Raw genomic sequence first — 25,559 nt, forward strand, 5'->3', positions numbered from 1 at the left:
AGGCACTACCTGCCCCCCCTAATTTCGGCAGTGCCCCGGCGTGGCTGCTGCCCGATGCCAGGTCTCACGCAGGGAAGGGTTAATTGGGTGGGGCTTACCCAGAGACTCTGGCTGGGGTGGAGGGAGTTAAATTAGGCACGATCCTATTGGCTGTCAGGGGAAAATTGTGGGCGTGGGCGGAAGTCAAGGAGCCGGTCCCATTGGCTGGCGTGTTAAAAGAGCTGCCCTATTCGGGAGCCCCTCCGGGCCTTTCGCGGGGGGAGAGGGGAAAGGTGCGGCCCCATTGGTCGGTGGCGGCGGATGAGGCGGCGCCCTTGGTTGCGGCGCCGGGCGCCACCATGTTGGGCAGCTCGTGGCGCTGTTGGCGTTGGCAGCGCTGGCCGGGGTGAGTGCGGGGCGTGGGCGGAGCCTTCCCGGGAGCGGCGCGCTGGGCGCTCGCTGGCGGCCCTGGGGCAGGTGAGCGGGGTCGGGAGCTTCAGGCCCGCCGCGCTCGACCCCTTTGGCCTGGGGGGCCACGGAGGGCTGCGGCCGCGGCCCTCCGCTGCGCTGGGCAGAGCTGCCTGCGTGGCTCGGCGGGGACGGGCCCCGTGCATGCGGGGAGGGGGCGCCCGGGTCCCGGAGGGGAGCAGCAGCGACCCCCCGTGCGGTGCCGGGGCGCCTGTGGGGGCGGATAGCGAGCCCCGGGGGGCTTCGGGGTCTTTTCTCCAGGAATCTCCGCTTCGCGGGGGCCGTGTGGGGTCCCGTCTGTAGCCATGCCGGTCTGTTGGGCGATAGGGAGAGTGGCCCCCCTCTGAGGGGATCAGTCACCCGCTGGTGGGTCTGCAAGGGTGGAAGTAAGTTGCATTGGGAACCTTGAGAGGTTTTACAGCGGCTGCTTATGGTAGAGACGGGTCTTTAATGCAGCTTTCCCTGTGCTGGTTGTGAGCCTTTCCCAAGCATAGCTGATCATTCAGATAAGAAGATCCTTCTCTTGTGAGAAGTCCCCCAAGAATTCTCCTCCACTTGACTTCGAAAGGTATCTGAATAATATTTCACCCTTCTGTGATCCCTTTCGTTTTCGCATTTCAAAGCATTTTACAGACAACAATTAGAGCTATACTCTTATGTCTTAGCAATTAGAAAAAGATTAGCCCCCTTTCGTAGATGGGGAAACTGAGGCACAGAATGACTTAATGGCTTGTCCAAGGTCACACCGCCAGTCAGCGGCAGCCACAAATGGAAACTAGGAGTCCTGACTCAAAGTTCTTTGCTTTAACCATTAGACAGTACACTATAATTGTTGGTTTCAGAGTAGCAGCCGTGTTAGTCTGTATCCGCAAAAAGAAAAGGAGTACTTGTGGCACCTTAGAGACTAACAAATTTATTTGAGCATAAGCTTTCGTGAGCTACAGCTCACTTCATCGGATGCATACAGTGGAAAATACAGTGGGGAGATTTTATATACACCGAGAACATGAAACAATGGGTGTTACCATACACACTGTAGCAAGAGTGATCAGGTAAGATGAGCTATTACCAGCAGGAGAGAAAAAAAAACCTTTTGTAGTGATAATCAAGGTGGGCCATTTCCAGCAGTTGACAAGAAGGTGTGAGGAACAGTGGGGGGGGGGAGAAATAAACATGGGGAAATAGTTTTACTTTGTGTAGTGACACATCCACTCCCAGTCTTTATTCAAGGCTAATGTAGTGGTGTCCAGTTTGCAAATTAATTTCAATTCAGCAGTCTCTTGTTGGAGTCTGTTTTTGAAGTTTTTTTTGTTGAAGAATTGCAACTTTTAGGTCTGTAATCGAGTGACCAGAGAGATTGAAGTGTTCTCCAACTGGTTTTTGAATGTTATAATTCTTGACGTCTGATTTGTGTCCATTTATTCTTTTATGTAGAGACTGTCCAATTTGGCTAATGTACATGGCAGAGGGGCATTGCTGGCACATGATGGCATATATCACATCAGTAAATGTGCAGGTGAATGAGTCTCTGATAGTGTGGCTGATGTGATTAGGCCCTATGATGATGTCCCCTGAATAGATATGTGGACACGGTTGACAGTGGGCTTCATTGCAAGGATAGGTTCCTGGGTTAGTGGTTTTGTTGTGTGGTTGCTGGTGAGTATTTGCTTCAGGTTGGGGGGGTGCTGTCTGTAAGCAAGGACTGGCCTGTCTCCCAAGATCTGTGAGAGTGATGGGTCGTCCTTCAGGATAGGTTGTAGATCCTTGATGCTGCGTTGGAGAGGTTTTAGTTGGGGGCTGAAGGTGATGGCTAGTGGCGTTCTGTTATTTTCTTTGTTGGGCCTGTCCTGTAGTAGGTGACTTCTGGGTACTCTTCTGGCTCTGTCAGTCTGTTTCTTCACTTCAGCAGGTGGGTATTGTAGTTGTAAGAACATCTGATAGAGATCTTGTAGGTGTTTGTCTCTGTCTGAGGGGTTGGAGCAAATGCGGTTGTATCATAGAGCTTGGCTGTAGATAATGGATCGTGTGGTGTGGTCTGGATGAAAGCTGGAGGCATGTAGGTAGGAAAAGCGGTCAGTAGGTTTCTGGTATAGGGTGGTGTTTATGTGACCATCGCTTATTAGCACCGTAGTGTCCAGGAAGTGGATCTCTTGTGTGGACTGGTCTAGGCTGAGGTTGACAGTGGGAGGGAAATTGTTGAAATCATGGTGGAATTCCTCAAGGGCTTCTTTTCCATAATGATGAAGATGTCATCAATGTAGCGCAAGTAGAGTAGGGTCATTAGGGGACGAGAGCTGAGGAAGCATTGTTCTAAGTCAGCCATAAAAATGTTGGCATACGGTGGGGCCATGCAGGTACCCATAGCAGTGCTGCTGTTTTGAAGGTATACGTTGTCCCCAAATGTGAAATAGTTATTGGCTGAAGGGTAGTGGACAAAGGTCCCCCACAGCTCTCCAATCTTCAGTAAAAAGGCATTGTTTGAGTGCTGTCTTGTACTCCAGCCATGTCTGACACAGGTCTCAAACTCTAATACACTACAGTGAAGGTTAGTGTTGTTATACTGTCATTAGACCTCATAGCTTACCTAGCAGTACTGTAAAACCTGCACACTGAGACTCCTCCAACAACAACATTTTTAATGAATCTGTAAACTCAGGGGTTGTACCGTATGATTGGAGAATTGCTAACATAGTTCCTATTTTTAAGAAAGGAAAAAAAAGTGATCCAGGTAACTACAGGCCTGTTAGTTTGAATTCTGTGGTATGCAAGGTCTTGGAAAAAATTTTGAAGGAGAAAGTAGTTAAGGACATTGAAGTCAATGGTAAATGGGACAAAATACAACACGGTTTTGCAAAAGGTAGATTGTGCCAAACCAACCTGATCTCCTTCTTTGAGAAAGTAACAGACAAAGTTTTTAGACAAAGAAAACACAGTGGATCTAATTTACCTAGATTTCAGTAAGGCGTTTGATACAGTGCCACATGGGGAATTATTAGTTAAATTGGAAAAGATGGGGATCAATATGAAAATTGAAAGGTGGATAAGGAAATGGTTAACAGGGAGACCTCAGCGGGTCCTACTGAAAGGTGAACTGTGTAGGGTGGAGGGATGTTACCAGTGGAGTTCCTCAGGGATCAGTTTTGGGACCAGTCTTATTTAATCTTTTTATTACTGACCTCGGCACAAAAAGTGGGAGTGTGCTAATAAAGTTTGCGGATGATACAAAGCTGGGAAGTATTGCCAATTTAGAGAAGGACCGGGAAATCATACAGGAAGATTTGGATGACCTTGTAAACTAGAGTAATAGTAATAGGATGAAATTTAATAGTGAGAAGTGTTATTAATCCCGAAATGCATAACCTTACAAGAATTTTAGTTATAAGCTGGGGATGCATCAATTAGAAGTAAAGGAAGAGGAGAAGGACCTTGGAGTATTGGTTGATCATAGGATGACTATGAGCCGCCAATGCGATATGGCCATGAAAAAAGCTAATGCGGTCTTGGGATGCATCAAGTGAGGTATTTCCAGTAGAGATAAGGAGGTTTTAGTACTGTTATACAAGGCACTGGTGAGACCTGATTTGGAATATTGTGTGCAGTTCTGGTCTTCCATGTTTAAAAAGGATGAATTCAAACTGGAACAGGTAAAGAGAAGGGCTACGAGGATGATCCGAGGAATGGAAAACCTGTCTTATGAAAAGAGACTCAAGGAGCTTGGCTTGTTTAGCCTAACTAAAAGAAGGTTGAGGGGAGATATGATTGCTCTCTATAAATATATCAGAGGGATAAATACTGGAGAGGAATTATTTAAGTTCAGTACCAATGTGGACACAAGAACAAATAGATATAAACTGGTCACTGGGAAGTTTAGACTTGAAATTAGGTGAAGGTTTCTAACCATCAGAGGAGTGAAGTTTTGGAATAGCTTTCCAAGGGAAGCAGCGGGGGCAAAAGACCTATCTGATTTTAAGATTAAACTCAACAAGTTTATGGAGGAGATGGTATGATGGGATAACGTGATTTCGGTAATTAGTTGATCTTTAAATATTCATGGTAAATAGGCTCACTGGCCTGTGATGGGATGTTGGATAGGGTGGGATCTGAGTTACTACAGAAAACTCTTTCCTGGGTATCTGGCTGGTGAATCTTGCCCATATGCTCAGGGTTTAGCTGATCGCCATATTTGAGGTCGGGAAGGAATTTTCCTCCAGGGCAGATTGGAAGAGGCCCTGGAGGTTTTTCGCCTTCCTCTGTAGCATGGGGCATGGGTCACTTGCTGGAGGATTCTCTGCTCCTTGAAGTCTTTAAACCACGATTTGAGGACTTCAATAGCTCAGACATAGGTGAGAGGTTTTTCGCAGGAGTGGGTGGGTAAGGTTCTGTGGCCTGCATTGTGCAGGAGGTTAGACTAGATGATCATAATGGTCCCTTCTGACCTTCGTATCTATGAACAGGAAAACTGCCTTAAGTGATCGTTTTACTTAAAAGTATCTCTACGCGTTCAGTGCCGTTCAGTCTGTATTTGGCTGACTTTTCCAGTCTTATGGGTGATCACTCAAGACATTTTGCTGTGTATCTTACAACAAAAGCAAATAATTTGCTGCTGTTTTACCTTATCTCCACTCTACAGGGCCTTTGCAGTTAGATCTAAAATAAACACCTCAGAACAAACAAACAAAAACCTCTCCACCCTATGTAATTGGAAAATTTTGCCTTTTCAGTAAGTTGGTTCCACTTCGAACAGCCATTATGGTTATGGGAAAGCTTGGAGGTAAAATCTATGATTCAGCAAATGACATTGTCAAATGGTGAAAAAAATGAAGCAAGTTTTACCATTGAGCATATGTGTTAATGTGGTTGTCATAAGAAGCATGGACTCAGGCTCCTGTTAGAAAAAAAAAATAAAAAAATGTGAGCCTGGCTCAACATTGCAGGCCAGACCCTTGGCTGGTACAAGTCAGTGAGAAAACAAGATTTATTTCCACTTGCAAAGCAAAGTCCTAGGAGAGCCAGATAGATTTTGTACCATCTTGCACGTTGTCAACAAAATTGGCAGCTAAGATCTGATCCTAGAATCTATGCTTCTGGTTCTGTAGAGGTGCTAACTACTTTTAGCTTCTGTTGAGGCCAGCGGAGATAGGGCGGCTCATCACCTGGCAGGATTGGGCCTATTATTATTTAAGATTGCAGATAGATTTTCAGATCTCAATTTGAGTTTTCAGTGAATCTTTTTATTTGTCAACTGAATAAACTTGTTCTTAGCATCATTGACACCAAACCTAGAAGGAAATACATGTCATTTTCTATCAGTTTAAGGCCTTTTCTACACTAGACTCCTTAAATTACCCCTTTGCTTATAGCTCCACCAGTAGTATCAGTAGGGGGAGTTTTGGTGTCTTTAAAAGAATGCTGGTGGTTACTGACATTTTTATCTTCATGTCCGGTTTCCATGACATAATGTTAAAAGGCTGGTGACCAACCAGTACCTTGTCTCTCCTCAGTCTCTCACTGCTGCTGCCACTGGTGGAGGTGCAGTGGAAGGTATTTCTTCAGGAAAAAATTCTAGGCCCAGACTCAGAGAACTGCCTGCAGGGCTGTACGGTGGAGGTTGTTACAGACTAAGGGAGCAGGGAGACACCGCACCAGACCAGTAAATTCACAGGAAGCCGTAAGCACTAGATCACGAGGGTAGTACAGAAAAATCACCAGGTAATGAAAGAGAGGTGGTAAGAGTGTCTGCGAATTCGAATATGTTTTTGGGAGTATGTGAATAAAACAATTCTATGCTGACAAGATCTATGTAGGGGAAGAGAGGGTAAGCTACCAAGGAATCTGCCAGAATGGAATGGGGGGATGCCAGTAGAAATTGGTCTCTCAAGGCTGAAATAAATCGCACTGGAAACTTTGTTCAGCAAATTTCCCCAAATTTACTATGATTAACCTTACAGTACTCTTCATAGGATATTCTTAAACAAGAAACTATGAGTATTTAGTAGTATTATAGTATTTAGGATGGCCGGAAGCATAACTGGGTTTGAAAAAGAACTGGATACATTCATAGAGGTTAGATCCATCGATGGCTGTTAGCCAAGATGGTCAGGGGCACAACCCCATGCTCAGGACGACCCTAAACCTCTGACTACCAGAAGCTGGGAGTGAAAGATGGGTGGATCACTCCATGATTGCCCTGTTCTGTTTTCTCCTCTCCCCCGAAGCTCTTGTACTGGCCACTGTCAGAGACAGGATACTGGGCAAGCTGGACTATAGTCTGACTGAGTATGACAGCTCTTACGTTTTTCAGAGGAGACAAAAGTCCATTTAAGCATGCACTTGAGTACATTCAGAAAGTTGTAAGATGCATTTATTCCCAGGCTTATTTCATGTCACTGAGCTATGAAATTCTGGGTCCAGATCTAACTAAGGAGGCCTCTCTTGTTATGTCTTAATGTTCCTCTTATCTGAAAATCCTAATGACCAAGTGAAAGTCTTGTAAATTGTGTCCAGACAACATTGTGACAGGCACCTTAATAGATAATTTTGATTCTGTCCCTGTAATGGCGTTGCCCTCTAAGTACAGTTATTTTCTAATTTCTCAGGTGCCAGAATATACACCCTTTTTCTTTTGTGCTATGCCTGCTGTTTGTTTTTGCTTTTGGAAAGTGGTGCTGGGTTGGCTTAGTGGTTGGTTGGCTGTTGCAGGACCTCAAGTCTTAAGAATATAAATGGATTCCATTTCGTCCACAAGTAGTAGAGAGCTGATTATGGTGTGTTGCCGCCACTGAAAGTGCAAGTTTGGGGAAGGGAGTGGTTTAGCTGCTGTTTGGCTATAGCATGAGTAACCTTCCAGACTGGCAGGAAAGTATTGTGATATGTTCTTATTAAATAAGTGGGTGGGAATGCTTTAGTTGAGACGTTTGTGTGCATAATGAATGTGCTTTGGTGTTTTAAAAGTGCTGTAATGTGGGCGAGGGGTAGGAAAGCTTGGTGTTTGCAAATAATACAGGACTGTCTAGAATCAGAGTTGAAATCCATTAGGAAATATGTGTGGGAACTTAGTGAAAAGCAACAATAGCAATATTAAAAACCTGGCATTATCTTTATTTTCAAATGTTGATTTGTTTTTTCTGGGACATGACAATGTGGTAACATGGGAGAAGGGTGATTCTTTTCTTCTTGGGGTTTGTACATGGAGTTTGTTTAATTAGCAAGGTTGCTGGAGAATCCTTGAGGGGGCCATTTAGGGATCTGGGGCAAAAATTGGGGATTGGTACTGCTTTGAGCAGGGGGTTGGACTAGATGACCTCCTAAGATCCCTTCCAACCCTGATTTTCTGTGATGAGAACATTGAGTGAAAGGACTTTTTCAGGCCTGGTCTACACTAAGGGTTTTGTCGACAAAAGTTATGCCGATGATTAAAACCTGGTATAATTACATTGCTTGTACATGTTCTCACAATGCTCCTTCTTTCAGCAGAGCGTGTCCACAGTTGGTGCTCTAGCATCAACAGAGAGAGCAGTGCACTGTGCAACTCACCACCTTCTGCAGCTAGGTGGTGTGGGAAGGCAGAATGGGTCACAGTGCTTCATGGTAGGGGCTCAACATCCCATGATCCATTTTTCCATGGGCTTCCGACTGCGTTTCAAGGCATTTTTCAATGATCCCTGTTTACTGTGCACCCGCCATCTCTCTGAAAGAATGGATCCTGCACTGCTCTCTACTGTTGTCACTGTTATGAACACCTTATGGCTCGTCATGCAGTATATCATGAACACCCAATCTGAACATGAATCAGAGGTGCCGAACCTGCTATGAGCCCTGGAAAGAAAAAACAGTAGATTACTTTTGACATTCATGGAGCAACTTGATGCGGAGGATTGTCGCTTTTGGGCTCGGGAAACAAGCACTGAGTGGTGGGATCGCATCGTTATGCAGGTCTGAGATGACGAGCTGTGGCTGCAGTATTTTCAGATGTGAGAGCCACCGTCCTGGAACTGTGTGCAGAGCTCACCTCAACACTGCAGTGCAAGGACACCAAAATGAGAGCTACCCTCTCAGTGGAGAAGTGTGTGGCAATTGTTTTTTGCAAACTGGCTACTCCAGACTGCTATTGGTCGATTGCAGAGCAGTTTGGAGTCGGGAGGTCTATCTTTGGGGCTGCGTTAATGCAAGCTTGCAGGGCCATTAATCACATACTGCTACGAAGGACTGTGACTCTTGGCAGTGTGGATGGTTTTGGAGCAAGGGGATTCCCTAACTGTGGCAGGGCGATAAATGGCATGCATATCCTGATTTTGGCCTTGGACCATCTTGTGACAGAGTACATCAATAGAAAAGGGTACTTCTCTATGGTATTGCAGGCACTTGTGGATCTCCGTGGCCGTTTCACTATCAACACGGGGTGGTCCGGGAAGGTGCATGACGGATGCATCTTCAGAAATGCTGGACTTTACAGAAAGCTGCAAGCAGGGACTTTCTTTCCAGACCAGAAGATTCAAATTGGGGATCTTGAAATGCCCATAGTGATCCTGGGAGACCCAGTGTACCCCTTACTCCCGTGGCTCATGAAGCCTTACATGGGAAACCCGGACAGCAGCAAGGAGCACTTCAACAGCAAGCTGAGCAGGTGCAGAATGACGGTAGAATGTGCCTTTGGCAGATTAAAAGGACACTGGGGCTGTCTTTATGGTAGGTTGGACCTAAATGAGGAAAATATTCCCATGGTCATAGCAACCTGCTGTGCGCGTCGTAATATTTGTGAGACTAAGGGTTAAAAGTTTCCCCTGGGGTTGAGCGCCTGGTGGCTGATTTTGAGCAGCCAGATATTATGGTTATTAGAGGAGTACAATGGGGGGCAGTTCAAATCAGGGAGGCTTTGGGGCACCATTTTGACAATGAGATCCAGCAATGTGTCATTACAGCACTCTGCCGTGCTTTGTTGCTGCTTTTCATTAACATTTTGTAGATTTCTGACCGTGATTTGTTCTCAGCAAATGATCAAATTGCCACTGTGTATTAATTCCAGCAGCAACCACCATGTGTAGGAGACAAAGAATAGTTATCTTTCACAGAGTATGTTTTTATTAAATACCAATTAACAACACACACCAAAGGCTTGGTGGGAAGGGAGATAACAATGAAGGGCAGTGTAGGTACCTGTATAAGTGGTCTGTTTTTCAGAAGTGTTTAACACCAAGAGCTCCCTTGGAAATCAAAGGAATCTGTGAAATGCTCAGCATTTCTAAGAATCAGGCCACTTATATATAGGTACCTAAATTTTAGGTATTTAGTGTGAGATTCTTTCACTTAGTGCTTTAATCTGTCTAGTATTGGGATAAATAAAGCCTAAATAAGTGTTTCCATTGTAGATAGTAGTGGTTCTGAAGTATGCTCTATGATTCAGTGTTAACTCTCATAAACCTCTGCGATATTTTAAAAAAGGAAACGAAAGCAAGTTCCTATACTAGTTGCATTTAAAATGTAGCAAAATAAATAAAGTGAATGAATGAAGAAATAAATAAAGTAAAGATATATAGTGAGTTGAAGATAAAATTCTGTTCGTGTTAATCTGCTTGGTCTTTGTTAAGATTAAGATGAGTGTTTAATGCAGGGGTTCTCAAACTGGGGGTCGGGACCCCTCAGGGGGTAGTGAGGTTATTACATGGGGGGGTCATGAGCTGTCAACCTCTACCCCAAACTCCACTTTGCCTTGAGTGTTTATAATGGTGTTAAATATACAAAAAAGTGTTTTTAATTTATAAGGGGGGGGTCGCACTTACAGGCTTGCTATGGGTCACCAGTACAAAAGCTTGAGAACCACTGGTTCAATGTTTTAGGGGGGGCTGTCTTCACTGCAATGTTAGATTGAGCTCCTAAGCCAACTCCCATCCACATATGCAAATCTCTAGCTCAAGTTAAGTGGTGCTTTACGTTTGAGCTAGTTAACCATAAGTCGAGGGGTGATTGGAGCTCAAATGCTGCTAAAGCTCTAGGACAGGGGTTCTCAAACTGGGGGTTGGGACCCCTCAGGGGGTTGCGAGGTTATTACATGGGGGGGTTGCAAGCTGTCAGCCTCCATCCCAAATCCCGCTTTGCCTCCAGCATTTATAATGGTGTTAAATATATTAAAAAGTGTTTTTAATGTATGGGGGGAGGGGTCGCACTCAGAGGCTTGCTGTGTGAAAGGGGTCACCACGACAAAAGTCTGAGAACCCCTGCTCTAGGAAGTAATGCAATGGTGATATAACACTGATTATAACTCATCAGCTGTTAATCTAATCATTCTGTGTAGTTTGGTGTTTTGTTATGTGGTTACTCAAACCAGCTCATGTGGAGTAACTCATTTGTACTAATTTGAGCTAACTGTTGCAGAGAAGATAAGTCCTGTATCCTGCACTTGCTTGCAGGAGTATGGCCTTTTTGGTCAGGTGAAGGTTTGCCATCAGTACTGCTGATTCCCATTGCCAACCTGCATACCACATTCTGTTCTGAGAAATTCTGCCCTTCCTAGATAGAACTGAAGGAGGAATTTTAGCTTATGTGAATTTCCTGGCTCATTTCCTGTCAGTACCAGTAGAGGTTCTTTTTATGACTGGCAGATCAGATAAGTATTGTATAGATAAGGTGTCTGTAGTGCTAGATTGAAACAGTTCAGGCATTTGGCCTCCTTTTTAATTCTTCCTTTTCCCTTCATGGAATTTGGTTTGTTGAGTGACTAATTTGTTAGTCTCTAAGGTGCCACAAGTACTCCTTTTCTTTTTTTAATCATATTAAGTAAGTTATTCACGTCAGCTGCATGCAAGTTGCCTTTACAATGACATTGTTTACATATAAATATCTGCGAACTGAGGCTATCAAGAGTGTTTAAGAAGCAAGATGTGTGACCAGAAATGAGCAATCTGAACTGAGCTGTCATCTCACAAATGAAACAGACTGAAAATGATGGGGCTAAAGTTGCTATATTTTATGCTGCACATTTAAAACTGTTAGCCAGCTGAACAAGGAGTCAGTTTCAAAATATGGATATCTGTTGAGGGGTGTGGAACTGCTTGTTCCTGCCTGTAACTTTGTAATTTGGTTTAAAAGTTTGGTCAGCAGGCTGTCCCCCATCTTACTGTTTTAGTCTAACATTAAGATTTTATGCAGGCGTGCTCATACTGTGCCTCCCTGAGGACAGCAGTGGTGACTTGCTAAGAGCCCAAGGATATCTATCTCATTAAAACAAAGTAGATTTGCAGCTACATTCATCTCTTCAGTGCAGGGTATATATATCAGGACACATACTGATCTTCATATGCATTGTAGTCCATCTTGATCTGAGCAAGCAGGCCACAACTTTCATGCTGAAGATGAGGATGTCTGTGACCTGCATTTGGCCAGTGGGATGCACTTTGGCTGTCCTTGTTTTGTAGATGGTAAAATAACTTAGCAAGTGCACTTGTATTACTTGTTTTTTGAATAAGTAACTGCTGCTTCATCCATTTATTGCTCATCCCAGTGAGCATCTATAGCTTAGGGTGTAGTTGGTGGCCATTTTGGAAAAAAATAGTTTACTTTCCTATGTGCAATCTCTACCAGCTCCATGAGTGTCCCACAGTGATGGTGATGTCGTGTCAGTTTTCATTTGCTTTCTGGTTATGTTTAATTAATAATGTAGGAATATTCTTTTCTTGACTTAATTTAACTAGATTTGATTAACTGCTCATCAGATGGGCCTTAATTGATAACGATTTATCAGGAGAGACTTATTGAACAGAAAGATGTCTTGCATCTGTCTTAAATATGAAGACACAGATGTGCTACAGCATAGTTGCTTGGGCTGAAGTTTCAGAACAGGGTGATTTATTTTATTTATTTTTTTTTACTTCCTTTGTGTCTGTGAGGCTGTTGATTGCCTATTGTTTGTCTCTTATCTATTTGCTTGCTCTAGAGATGTTTTTGCACTTTTGCACTTTATCACTTTTGCAACCTGCTGTGAAGGATGGATTTAATACATTGGAATTAATGTCACACTTCTGATTTTCTTGGGGGCAGTGCAGAGAACTTGGGGCTATTATAAGGACCACTTTTTTTTTTAAACAAGACTTTTCTGCTTTTAAATGTGATGCCATCAACTTAAATAATAATTCTTTCAAAATGTTTTGCCTACTGTAGTTACAACCAATTTCAGTTGTTACAAGTGCAATAATTAGATAATGTTTCCTATATTTGGCAGCCTTTTATGTATATCGTTTGTTTAACTGTATCAGTCCATTTCCCTTGTTTGTATGGGGTGTTCACACAGCAACAGCGGAGAGTATTTACAGAAGAGGAAAATGGGATTGTGAAACCACAAAAATTGGCAGGAAAATTGGGGGCTGGGGTGCAAATGCAGCACTCTTTAACATGCTTAGCAAAAGTGACTAGGTTTTGAGTTGATACCGGAGGATAGGTACCTGTGAAACTTTAAATATATATTATTATTATTATTATTTTATTATTATTATAATATATCTATTTATTTATTTATTTATTTATTTGGTTAATTTGTAGGGGTACCAGAAGATACTTCAGTGATGATAGACCCACAAGAGTGAAAATTATGAATGAAATTCATTAACATCCCCCTCTGACCCGATCTCTAATAGACTTCTTGTAGCTCTTGGAAGAGAGGGTCAGGGGAGAAGGGTTGAAGGTCACCATGAAGCTAAAGCAGCGAGTGGTACTGCTGGCCATCCTCCTTGTCATCTTCATTTTCACAAAAGTTTTCCTCATTGACAACTTGGACACTTCAGCTGCCAACCGGGAGGACCAGCGGGCCTTTCACCGTATGATGGCAAGCTTGCGTGTGGAGCTAGACCCGCGACTTGACCATACGCTGCAGTCCCCCTGGGAGATTGCCGCCCAGTGGGTGGTACCACGGGAAGTGTATCCCGAGGAGATGCCAGAGCTAGGGGCTGTTATGCATGCCATGGCTACCAAGAAAATTATAAAAGCTGATGTGGGCTACAAAGGGACCCAGCTGAAAGCTTTGCTGATACTTGAAGGGGGACAGAAAGTGGTCTTCAAACCTAAGAGGTAAATATATCCATCAGTGACTGGATAAAACACCCTATTTAGGTTTTTTCTTCCCTGTTGATTCATTAATTTATAAACTGATATATGTCCATATTGCATATGATGCAGTCTAGTATTCAGAAGGTGGAATCGAGCCATTCTGGCGATTTGGTAATATTCAGCTTGTCTGCCAGCTGAACCTGAGATGTTCAGCATTGACCTCCAAACCCAACCTCTCTATAGTGCAGAGGCATAATCAACAAGGTTGGTCAAACCTTGCATTTCTGAACACTGGCTTCTGACCAGTGTTTGCTGGCCAGATGCCAGGTACCTGAAGAGGATTCGTATTGCATTCAACAGTGGCTAGTTATCATGATCTGGGTGCCTTATGGGAGTGAGAGTCGGTGTGGGTGTGGGCGGGCAGGAAGTGGAAATTGATGGTCATCTTCAAACTAGGCCTAGAAGGCTGTGTGGCTGCCTGTGGAATGTAGTGTTTTACGTTTTTCCTTGTATATGTCAATATGGAAATTGCATTTCTGGCTTGATTGAACATTTTCTCATTCCACCATAAAGCTTATTATGTGACTTGTGTATGCCTGTAATGCCTTCTAAACTAACTTTACTTGAGGAAAAGGTAGACTGCTGGAATTTTCAGTAACATTTCTCTAATGGCCACTTGCACACCTGGTTTGGAGTTATATCATGGGGCTGTACTATGTTGAAATAGTATGAACTTTTTGCATTGAAGTGGTGGTGATGCAGCTTGTACAGGATACTGCATGCATATTGTAAATACCATGTCTTGTTACTGTATCTGTAGTGCTTTTTATATAACTGAATGCCATAAAGAAGTTCACAAAGCCTTAAATTACATTCCAGTAATGGAATGTCTGTGTGCAGGCAGGCAAAACGGTTGTACATATCAAGGACATGTACAACCAGGAATGTATTTACCATCTTTCTGATTGAATCCAGTAGATCTGCTGGAGAGTTAGCAGACTGAGTGGGCAGTTAAAAAAAGTAGAGCCCTGTGCGGATACTAAATCTATATCTGCAGTTATAAATTGGTATCCACGGAGCTGCAGGGCTCTGCCAGGAACTGCAGCAGTGGAAGAAGCAGTCTGGTAGGCTGTTGTTCCCAGGAGCAGCTGAGGTGGGTACCATGCTCACTGGCAACTGTCCCTGGTCATGCTAGTGCAGTTAGCAGGGCTGGAGGCGGTACAACCACGCCGGAGGAGCTGCTGGCATGGTGCGCTGGCTTTTGGGAATGTTATGAACCATTGGGAAAGGGATAGATGAGAAGATAGAAAATATCTTAATGCCACTATATAAATCCATGGTATGCCCCATCTTGAATACTGCGTGCAGTTCTGGTCGCTCCATCTGAAAAAAGATATATGAATTTTGGTAAAGATACAAAGAAGGGCTACAAAAATAATTAGGGGTATGGAACAGCTTCCGTATGATTAAAAAGATTGGGACTGTTCAGCTTGGAAGAGGGACACCTCGAGACAATAGGGTAGCAGTCTATATGGTCATGACTGGTGCAGAGAAAGAATTAGGAAGTGTTATTTACCTCTTCACGTAACACAAGAACCAGGGGTCACCCAATGAAATTAATAGGCAGCATGTTTAACACAAACATAAGGAAGTACTACTTCATACAAGGCACAGTCAACCTGTGTAACTTGTTGCCAGGGGATGTTGTGAAGGCCAAAACTGTAACTTGGTTAAAAAAAGAAATAAATAAATTCATGGAGGTTAGCTCCATCAATGGCTATTAGCCAAGATGATCAGGGACACAACCCTGGGAATCCTAAGCCTCTAACTGCCAGAACCTGGGACTGTATGACAGGGGCTGGATCCCTTGATAATTGCTCTGTTCTGTTCTTTCCTTCTGAAGCACCTGGCACTGGCCACAGTCGGGAGACAGAGTACTGAGCTAGATAGACCATTGGTCTGAAGTATTATTGCCATTCTTATATTCTAAAGCAAGGATTTGACTGGACCTCACCTCAGAGTCATAAGTAGGGCTCAGTAACCTGCGACCTCTGTGACTTCTGCAGCGGCCAGTGCAGCTGACCCCAGGGCCACCCAATCAGCTGGCTCCTCAGACTGCTATAGTGGCTCTGAATCCAGCTGCTCAGGCGGCCCTGCAGCCAGCCACACCAGCCGCTGCTGGAATAGCCCCGGGACCAGCTGCTACTCTGGTGGCCCGTGGCAGCTGGCTCCCGGGACTTCCTGAGCAGCAGTCCCGGGGCAGTGGGAGCAACCATAGCTCAGCAGTGGTCCTGGGGCAGCTGGAGCAGCGGCTGGCCCCAGGGCTCCCCCACAGTGGTGGCTGAAGCAGCTGCTGGCTCCCCAGGACTCCCCCCATAGTCGCTGATGCTGCAGGCTCCCCCTCTGGGAGCATTCCATTTCCCTCCCCCCAAAAAATTCAATCAGGTATTTATGATGTAAGTAATGGACAGGTCACGGGCCATGATTTTTTTGTTTCTTGCCTGGGACCTGTCCATGACATTTACTAAAAATACCCATGATTAAATCATAGCTTTAGCCCTGGTCTACACTACGAGTTTAGGTCGAATTTAGCAGCATTAGATCGATTTAACCCTGCACCCGTCCACATGATGATGAAGCCATTTTTGTCGACTTAAAGAGCTCTTAAAATCGATTTCTGTACTCCTCCCCAACGAGGGGATTAGTGCTGAAATCGACATCGCCGGGTTGAATTTGGGGTAGTGTGGATGCATTTCGACAGTATTGGCCTCCGGGAGCTATCTCCATTGTGACTGCTCTGGACAGTACTCTCAACTCAGATGCACTAGACAGGAAAAGCCTCGGGGACTTCTGAATTTCATTTCATGTTTGACCAGCGTGGTACAGGTGACCATGCAGAGCTCATCAGCAGAGGTGACTATGGAGTCCCAGAATCGCAAAAGAGCTCCAGCATGGACTGAACAGGAGGTACTGGATCTGATTGCTGATGAATCCATGCTATCAGAACTCCATTCCAAAAGATGAAATGCCAAAATATTTGAAAAAATCTCCAAGGACATGATGGACAGAGGCTGTCACAGGGACCTGCAGCAGTGCTGTGTGAAACTTAGAGCTAAGGCAAGCCTACCAAAGAGGCAAACGGCTGCTCCGGGTCAGAGCCCTAGACATGCTGCTTCTATGATGAGCTGCATGCAATTCTAGGGGGTGCCCCTACCACTACCCCACCCCTGTGCATGGACTCCTGCAAAGGGGTAGTCTCACACAACAGGGACGAGGATTTTGGGATAAGGAAGATGAGGAGGAGGAGGATGAAACCGTTCTCCCTGGCAGCCAGGAACTGTTTATCACCCTGGATCCAATACTCTTCCCAATCCTTCCAAGACGGGCTCCCGGACCTTGAAGGCAGAGAAGGCACCTCTGGTGAGTGTACCTTTGTAAATATAATACATGGTTTAAAAGCAAGTGTGTTTAATGATTAATTTGCCCTGAAGACTTAGGATGCATTTGCTGCCAGTACAGCTATTGGAAAAGTCTCTTAACGTGTCTGGGCATGGAGTGGAAATCCTCCAGGGATATCTCAATGAAGCTCTTCTGGAGGTACTCCCAAAACCTTTGCAAAAGGTTTCTGGGGAGGGCAGCCTTATTCCATCCTCCATGGTAGGACACTTTACCACGGCAGACCAGTAGCACGTAGTCATTTTATAACAAAGCATGACAGCGTATGGTCTCAGTGTTTGCTGGCATTCAAGCAACATCCGTTCTTTATCTCTCTGAATTAGCCTTAGTAAAGTGATAACATTCATGGTTACCTGGTTGAAATAGGGGAATTTTATTCAGGGGACATTCAGAGGTGGCCGTTCCTGCTGGGCTGTTTGCCTGTGGCTGAAAAGAAATCATCCCCGCTGTTAGCCACGCGGTGGGGGGAGGGGTGAAGTGATCATCCCAGAGAATTGGGTGTGGTGGGGGGGGGAATAGTTGGGTTTGCGGTGCACGTTAACCCGAAAACCACAGCCCCTCCTTTTAAATGGACAGCCCATTTTAAATGGCCAACCCAACGTTCATTTTGTGCTTTCCTGCACTCTGACATTACTTGCCTTCGTGCATTTTGCTGAGCTCTTTCAGTGCGGGAGGACTGCATGAGCTCAGAGAACCTTTCATCGTGAGTGGGGTTTTTTTTTTTTTGCCGCCTTATCTGCGCTAGCCTGTGGGACGGAGATGATAGGGGGGAGCGTTGAAACATTTGCAGCTGTGGGAGGAAAAAAGACACTTTTTAGAGAACAAGGTAGACTCTTTCACAGTGAACCAAGCTGTTAACATTACATAGTACATGTGCTTTTGGTACAAGGTCGCATTTTGCTTCTTACATTGAGGGCCTGGTGGTTTGGTGTGAGAGATCACACACGCAGGGCTGGGCACCAATGGGTGCTTAGTATGGGAAATAAGGGCGCTGCTGTTTGAAACCATTCCCACATGTTATGAAGGTTAAAGAAGCCAAAAGACTTTGGCTTACCATGGCTGCCTGCAAGCCGAATTCTGTTGCCCGGCCCAGCACGCTTTTAAACGTCCAAATGCACATTCTACCACTTGCTCAGCCTATAGTTGAACAGCTCCTGACTACTGTCCAGGGTGCCTGTGTATGGCTTCATGAGCCATGACATTAAGGGGTAGGCTGGGTCCCCAAGAATAGCTATAGGCATTTCAACATCCCCAATGGTTATTTTCTGGTCTGGAAAGTAAGTCTCTTGCTGCAGCTGTTCAGACAGACCAGAGTTCCTGAAGATGCGAGTGTCGTGTACTTTTCCCGGGCATCCCACGTTGATGTCGGTGAAACGTCCCTTGTGATCCATCAGTGCTTGCAGCACCATTGAAAAGTACCCCTTTCGGTTTAGTACTGGCTACCAAGGTGGTCCGGTCCCAAGATAGGGATATGCGTTCCGTCTATCGCCCCACCACTGTTAGGGAACCCCATTGCAGCAAAGCCATCCACTATGACCTGCACATTTCCCAGAGTCACTACCCTTGATAGCAGCAGCTCAGTGATTGCGTTGGCTACTTGGATCACAGCAGCCCCCACAGTAGATTTGCTCACTCCAAATTGATTCCTGACTGACCGGCAGCTGTTTGGCTTTGCAAGCTTCCGGAGGGCTATCACCACTCGCTTGTGAACTGTGAGGGCTGCTCTCATCTTGGTATTCTTGCGCTTCAGGGCAGGGGAAAGCAAGTCACAAAGTTCCATGAAAGTGCCCTTCTGCATGCAAAAGTTTCGCAGCCACTGGGAATCGTCCCATACCCGCAACACTATGCAATCCCACCAGTCTGTGCTTGTTTCCCTGGCCCAGAATCGGTGTTCCACCGCATGAGCCTGCCCCATTGCCACCAGGATGGCCAAATTGCCAGGGCCCGTACTTTGAGAGAAGTCTGTGTCCATGTCCTCATCACTCTAGTCACCGCGCTGCTGTTGCCTGCCTTTGCAGGTTCTGGTTCTGAACGTACTGCAGGATAATGTGTGAGGTGTTTACAGTGCTCATACCTGCCGTGGTGATCTTAGTGGGCTCCATGCTTTCCATGGTATGGTGTCTGCAGGAGAACAGTGTTGCAGCGGAAGCAGTGGCTGACGACGGATGCCACGAGAATAGATATTTATAGAGAATGAAGAGAGGACCTGTGAGGTGGATTCATGAGAACAGAGTTGCAGTGGAAGCAGTAGCCCATGATGGCCAACATGGAGAAATTCGCTATCGAGATGAGCAGAGTTGCAGCAGAAGCAGTGTATGATGACGGTCATATAGAGGACCTGGAAGATGGATTCATGGCACCAGGAGAGCAGAGTTGCTGCGAAAGCGGTGGGTTGATGACGACGGTTAGCAGTCCTACTGCACTGTCTGTTGAAAGCAGTATGGCATCCGCATGGGGAAAAAAGCTCGAAACTATTGTCTGCCGTTGCTTTCACGGAGGGAGGGCCGACTGACAACATGTATCCAAAACCACCCATGACAATGTTTTTGCCCCATCAGGCATTGGGAGCTTAACCCAGAATTCCAATGGGCGGCGGAGACTGCAGGAACTGTGGGATAGCTATCCACAGTGCAACACTCTGAAAGCTGATGCTAGGCATGGTACTGTGGACGCACTCTGACGACTTAATGCGCTTAGTGGGGACACGCACAATCGACTGTATAAAATCGCTTCCTAAAAAATCGACTTCTATAAATTCAACCTAATTCTGTAGTGTAGACATACCCTTAATCATAAATTATCCTCTCACCCAAAAGGTGGGTCAGGATTAAAGCACACTAGCAGATATTGTGGCAGACATGCACTGCTGCTGTATCTGTTCTGGATAGTCCCTAGGGCTATTAATTGCCTAACTTGCTCTAACTAGCTGCAGATTTTAAGGATTATTAGATCATCTAAGTATATCACGTGCCATAAAATTTCACTCTGTTACTAGGATCAATATGGGGTTAACTTGTGTTTGACTAAAGCATATCTTATAGAAAGGCATCCAGTCTTGATTTGAAGATGTCAGGAGATGGAGAATCCACCACTCTCCTTGGTAATTTGTTATATTGGTTAATCCTCTTCAGATTAGAAGGCTTTTTTCTTTTATTTTTTTATTTTAAAAAGAGTGAATTTGTTTGGCTTCAGCTTCCAGCCATTGATTCTTGTTGTATCTCTTTCTGTTAGATTAAAGAGCCTCTTAATTCCTGGTATTTTTGCCCAAGGAAGGTATTTATTCACTGTAATTAAGTCACCTCTCAGTCTGTTTATACATGCAAGGATTGCACTAGCACTTTTTGTCACATCATCACACTAAGAGCTGATGTTGAGTTTTGTCCACTACGACTTCTAAATCCTTTTCAGAGTCACTGCTTTCTAGGATACAGTCCCTGATTCTATAAGTATGACTTGTATCCTTTGCTCTGAGGTGTATGACCTTGCATTCTGGTTGTATTAAAACTCATTTTGTTTGACTGGTCCCAATTTACCAGGAGATTCAGATTGATGTGTGACTGCCCTGTTCTCTATGTACCTCTCTACTAATCTTTACACTCTTCTTAATATCAGTGAAGAAATCATTTTGGAGGTGACCCAGAGCCAATTTCACTTCAATGATTCTTGCTCATGTGACTCTTAACTTTACTGAGGAGAATCCCCCCATAAATCATTTTGTTTTTCCGTTATTCATTGCATTTACAGATATGCCAGAGACTACGTAGTAGAAGGAGAGCCGTACGCTGGATATGACAGACACAATGCGGAGGTGGCAGCCTTTCACTTGGACAGGTATGGAACTATTGGGTTAACTATTTAATTATTCTCTTGTTTTTGTTTAGTTTTTTTTGGTTGGTTGGTTGGTTTTTTTTTTTTTTGCACCAGCTCACTTCAGAGACGGTGCCTGAGACATTGATTTCCAACCAGCTCATGAATAGAACAAAAAATGTTGTAAAATGTGATGACATGATAGTCCAATGAGCAAGGTTTCTGCAAAAGGAAATAGTATCACCCCAACTTATTAGAATGCTTTGCACATGTCAACAAAGTAATGGATAAAAAAGAACAAGATGGGTACAGTTTACGTAGACTTTCAAAGCATTTTAATTAGGTTCCTCATGAGAGACAGCTAAAGAAACTAAGTAGTCATGGGGTGAGAGGTAAAGTATTATCATGGATCAAAAACTGACCAAGAGACAGTGAGAATAAATAGACAATTTTCATCTTGGCAAAAAGTGAATAATGAGGGTGCCTTAAAGTTCTGTACTAAGTCTTGAGCTTAGTATATTTGTCAATGATCTGGGAAGGGGGGTGAGCAGTGAGAAAGCAATTTTTTCAGATGATATAGTGTTGTTTAGGTTAGTCAAGTCCACAGAGGACTGTGAAGTACATCAGAGGGACCTAAACAAGGTTGGTGAATGGGCAACATGATGACAAATGAAGTATATTGATGGTACACGCAGAGTAATTTACGCTGGAGGAAAAAAATAAACTACTCGTATACCTTAGAAGGTATATTAATAATCAATTTGGGAAAGGGGCCTGAGAATCATTGTGGACAGTTCAATGTGAAGACCTCAGCTCAATGTGCAGTTGCAGTCAAAAAAACAAATATGATGTTAGGATACGTAAGGAGTGGAAAATATTATTATTCAATTATATGAATCAATGGTGCAGCTTCATCTAGAATACTGCCTGCAGTATTGGTCACTCCATTTCAAAAAGGCTATTACACAATTAGAAGGGGTTTTAGAAAAGGGTATAGAAAATAATTGGTGGGAATGGGAAAAAAAACTCGTATGAAGAAAGTGAAAATGTTGGAATCCCTTACTTAGAAAGGAGGTGGTGAATAAGAGGGGACATGATAAAAGTATACAAAATAATGAATTATCTAGAGAAGGTAGATTAGAACGTTCTGTTCTCCTGTCTCATAACACAAGAACAAAGGGAAATTAAATGAAATTTAAAGAAGGCAAATTCAAAACTGATAAAAGGAAATATATTTTCACAAAACATGCAATTCAGCTGTGAAATTTATTGCCAGAGGATATCATTGAGGTTAAAAACTGAGCAAGATTCAGAAAAGGATTTGGTCACATAGTTAATACTACAATAGCTTTTAGAAGAGATATTAAGCCAATTGTGAACTGCTAGGAAGTGGGTGGTTTCTTGCACCTTTCTCTGACTTGTCTGGTGCTGGACTCGGTTGGAGACAGGATACTGGACGTTGGACCCTATGTCTGATCTCGCATAACAGTTGCTGTGCTCCGATTCCTGTGTTGAATTGAACTGTACAAAAGCAATACATATTCAGACTATTTTTGCTCTGAACTTTATGCCAGCTTTCTTTCATATTCCACAATTAGGGAAGTAAAGTAGGGTCTATTTTCCTGCATGGGGCACAGCGGTATCCTTTCTCAGCCACACTTTTTCCTACTGTTTGGCAATAGGATTATATTGGACTAAATAGAGTAAAGTTTCTGTTTCTATAAGGGATACTGCCCCAACGCCATTGGGTTCTTGTTCCTCTAGGCTGTCCAGTGAGAGATCGGATTTTGGATCTACTTTTCCTTGTAATTTACAACCTCTTCAGGACTTGCGTGGCAGCTGTCTACCTTCAGTTAAGAAGGTCTGATAGGAGTTCTTTCAGAGCTGAAAATTGTTGCTCCTAGATCTGTGGGAGGGACCTCTGTGGAGCATGAGTTGACACCTGGGGTGGATCTGGACCACTTGTACTATTTTTTTCTGGCATCCACAGCAGCTTCAAATTGTGCAAATTGCAAGCTTGCTTCTTTGCAACATAACCACAAGAAACATACTTTAAAAAAAAAATGACCTCTTGAATATGATTCCATGTAGTGCTGTCTTATACCTAAGCAGTAGTTCTGGTGAGGTGTGAACTGGCATCTTTCCCATTCATCACAATAGGGTGCTAATATTTAACTCTGATGCTGACACTTCAAAGGACACCTCTTTTAAATAGTCTTAATTCTGTGCCCCTTGGCATATGGCTATCACATTTGGTCATACAAATTGGATAATTGCTCACATCCAAATCTGTTGAACTCTTTTTTACTATCCTGTATATCTCCAGCGTGATTTGTTAAGACGAACATTCTTCTTTGCCTGTTTTGAATAATACTTTGCATTTCTTTTGGGCTTTCTGTCTGAGGATCTAAAAGCAGTTTACAAACGTTAAAGAACTAACCTTCATAGTACCTCTGTGAGATAAATATTTCCATTTTACAGAGGGGACAACTGAGGCATAAAGGTTAAGGGTGGGTCTTTCAAACGTGCCTAAGTGAATTAAGAGTGCAAGTTGTATTGATACTTGTGCTCCAAACTCACTTAGGCACTTTTGAAAATCCCACCCTAAACACCCAAGTTGCCTGTGGTCACACAGTAAGTCTAACAGACACAGGAACAGAACTCACTGACAGACTTGTGCTTTCCTGCTAAGCTATCTTTCCCACCTCTCTCGTGTTTCTGAATGTCTTTGTGTTTTCCAAAGACACCCAGTTCTCTCAAACCAAGGGTTTAAATTACAATAGAGTTTATCAGGTGATTTCTGGGAATTAGTATAAATTATCTTTCCATGTGGCTAGCCCAAGGCTAGGTTTTTGCTTTGAGCTGCTACATGAGAGACCATATATTTTGTGGTATGAAGTCTCATTTTCTGGGCTGAGTTCTGTGAAGACACTGTATTCGGCCCTTGAAGAAAAGGTGTATCTCATGCTGCTGTGCAGTGACCACTCAGACCAATATAGGAGCATTGTTGATGGGCTGTAAAAGGAGTCTCGTACATCCAGCCCTCCTTAGCCAAAGGAAAGTTTTGAAAGAAGATAAAAAGTACAAATGGTGAAGGGTTAATTTTCAATGGGGTTCCAAGCTTAGCACCTGCTATAAGACAACTATCTTTGATTTTGCACAGTGGCTTGGAGGTCTGATGTGGTTTTTAGATTTGAAACTGATATCCCTGTTAAAATTCTCATACTTTGTCACCCCTCTTCCCCCCGAAACAGAATTCTGGGTTTTCGACGAGCTCCACTAGTGATTGGCAGGTTTGTGAATCTGCGTACAGAGATCAAACCTGTTGCAACAGAGCAGCTGCTGAGTACCTTCCTGATGCTGGGTAAGTGGGTTCTAGGGATTATGCAGCCCATTGAAAATAAGCATGTTAAATAATAATAATAATAAAAAAAGAGCAGTGGGAAACTGGCATAACTGTATAACAACTACCTTATAGGAACCTGATAAGCTGCTTCCAGCCCTTCGGAGGGATGTTAACACTGGTATAACCTTGTTTGGTGGGCAAAAGCGGGGGAGAGGGGGAGGAGGAATTATTTTTCTACAAAAAATACTTTGGTTTGCCTGTAATTTTTGTATGTTCCTTTTTGCAGATATTTGTTTGAATAAGTATTTTCTCCCTAATGTCAGAAGCAGTCAGAAGAATTTAGGAATAGACCTGAATTGAAAAAAATGGAATTATATTTTACTCTGAGTAAACTGAATGGACGGTTGGAATGATGTGGCTTGCTAATATACCACATGTTGTTTGTGTAGTACCAACAATGTGCCTGGCATAGCAACATGGTTATAGAATGGGATAAGACGTCCATCACTAGATGCCCCAGAACAGTTTCATACATTTAGTTTATAGTAGTAATGTTGATGGGCTATTTTCTAGGGGTTAATGGCTCAAGGGCAGAGTCCTGCCAGGTGATCATTATGCCTCAGAAAATGCCCTGTGCTACAACCATTAGTACTTCAGTCAGATTATAAAGTATATTATTTCTTTGTCAGAAAACTTATTTAGAGACAACTGTTCATTAACAATTTATTGTATTCGTGTATGTATGATAGGCAGGGCTGGTAGCACTTATTATTAAGGTTGTCAGACACTTCCAGTTATAAGACTCTATTTTCAGTTGCTTATAATTCTGCCAGACTTCAACTGTTCAGGCTGAAATATACTATGCCAGGTCTCCGTCTCATGCTGAGGTTGTGTGTGTTTTTGAAATTTCAGTCAAAATGGTTCAGCTGTTTCAGAAAATGAGCCTAATGAAAAAATGTTGTTTCACCTTTGTTCAAAAATTCAGGCAACCTTTTTTTTTTTTTTAATATAAAGGGGGGGAAGCTTTTGTCCCCCCATTCTGTGGAATATCGACTTGAGATTTAGAAACATGGTGGCCTTTGTGTCAGGGATATGAGTTGTGCTACCCCCATGAAATCTGACTAAATTTGGCCAAGTTATAAGCCTTTTAAAAATTTGAAGATTCCATCGCTGCTAGGCATGCTGCAGCCAGGGCTTGAAGGAGGACTCTCTCTCTCTCTCTCTCTAGTTGCAGCTGTGGGCTGTGCTGTGGCTGGGAGTGTTACATGGAGCCAGTGTATCATTTGCTGTCAGTGCTCCCTTTGCTAATGCCAAAGCAGCATGGAGGGGGAATCTGTCTGATTTGAAAGCAAAGGGGACAAGAGCCAAACCTAGGGCGATGGGGTACAGAGGAGTGGGTCAGGACAAAGAGCCGGTGCAGTGTGTGGGGAGATTGGACGAGCAGCCAGAGTCGGGGACTGAAAACAAATGG

The 25,559-nt window shown here is 43.8% G+C and overlaps 1 protein-coding gene across 7 annotated transcripts in view; it reads left to right on the forward strand.

Annotated features, from left to right (window-relative positions):
* The first annotated feature begins 244 nt into the window (after window positions 1–244).
* FAM20B (FAM20B glycosaminoglycan xylosylkinase) overlaps window positions 245–25,559 on the forward strand; it is a 48,203-nt gene continuing 22,888 nt past the window's right edge. For 2 of the 7 annotated variants that reach the window (XM_043491348.1, XM_043491351.1), the window contains exons 1-4: window positions 318–456; window positions 12,976–13,500; window positions 20,680–20,766; window positions 23,997–24,106. In XM_043491348.1, the coding sequence (XP_043347283.1) occupies window positions 13,124–13,500; window positions 20,680–20,766; window positions 23,997–24,106 (574 nt within the window). In that variant the 5' untranslated portion in view covers window positions 318–456; window positions 12,976–13,123. Of the gene's footprint in view, window positions 457–897; window positions 1,016–12,975; window positions 13,501–20,679; window positions 20,767–23,996; window positions 24,107–25,559 lie in introns of those variants that run through there. The other 5 variants (XM_038414335.2, XM_043491352.1, XM_038414334.2 and 2 more) reach the window with 4 other exon arrangements.

Source organism: Dermochelys coriacea, chromosome 8 (assembly GCF_009764565.3).
Source record: "Dermochelys coriacea isolate rDerCor1 chromosome 8, rDerCor1.pri.v4, whole genome shotgun sequence".
Taxonomy (NCBI): Eukaryota; Metazoa; Chordata; order Testudines; family Dermochelyidae; genus Dermochelys; species Dermochelys coriacea.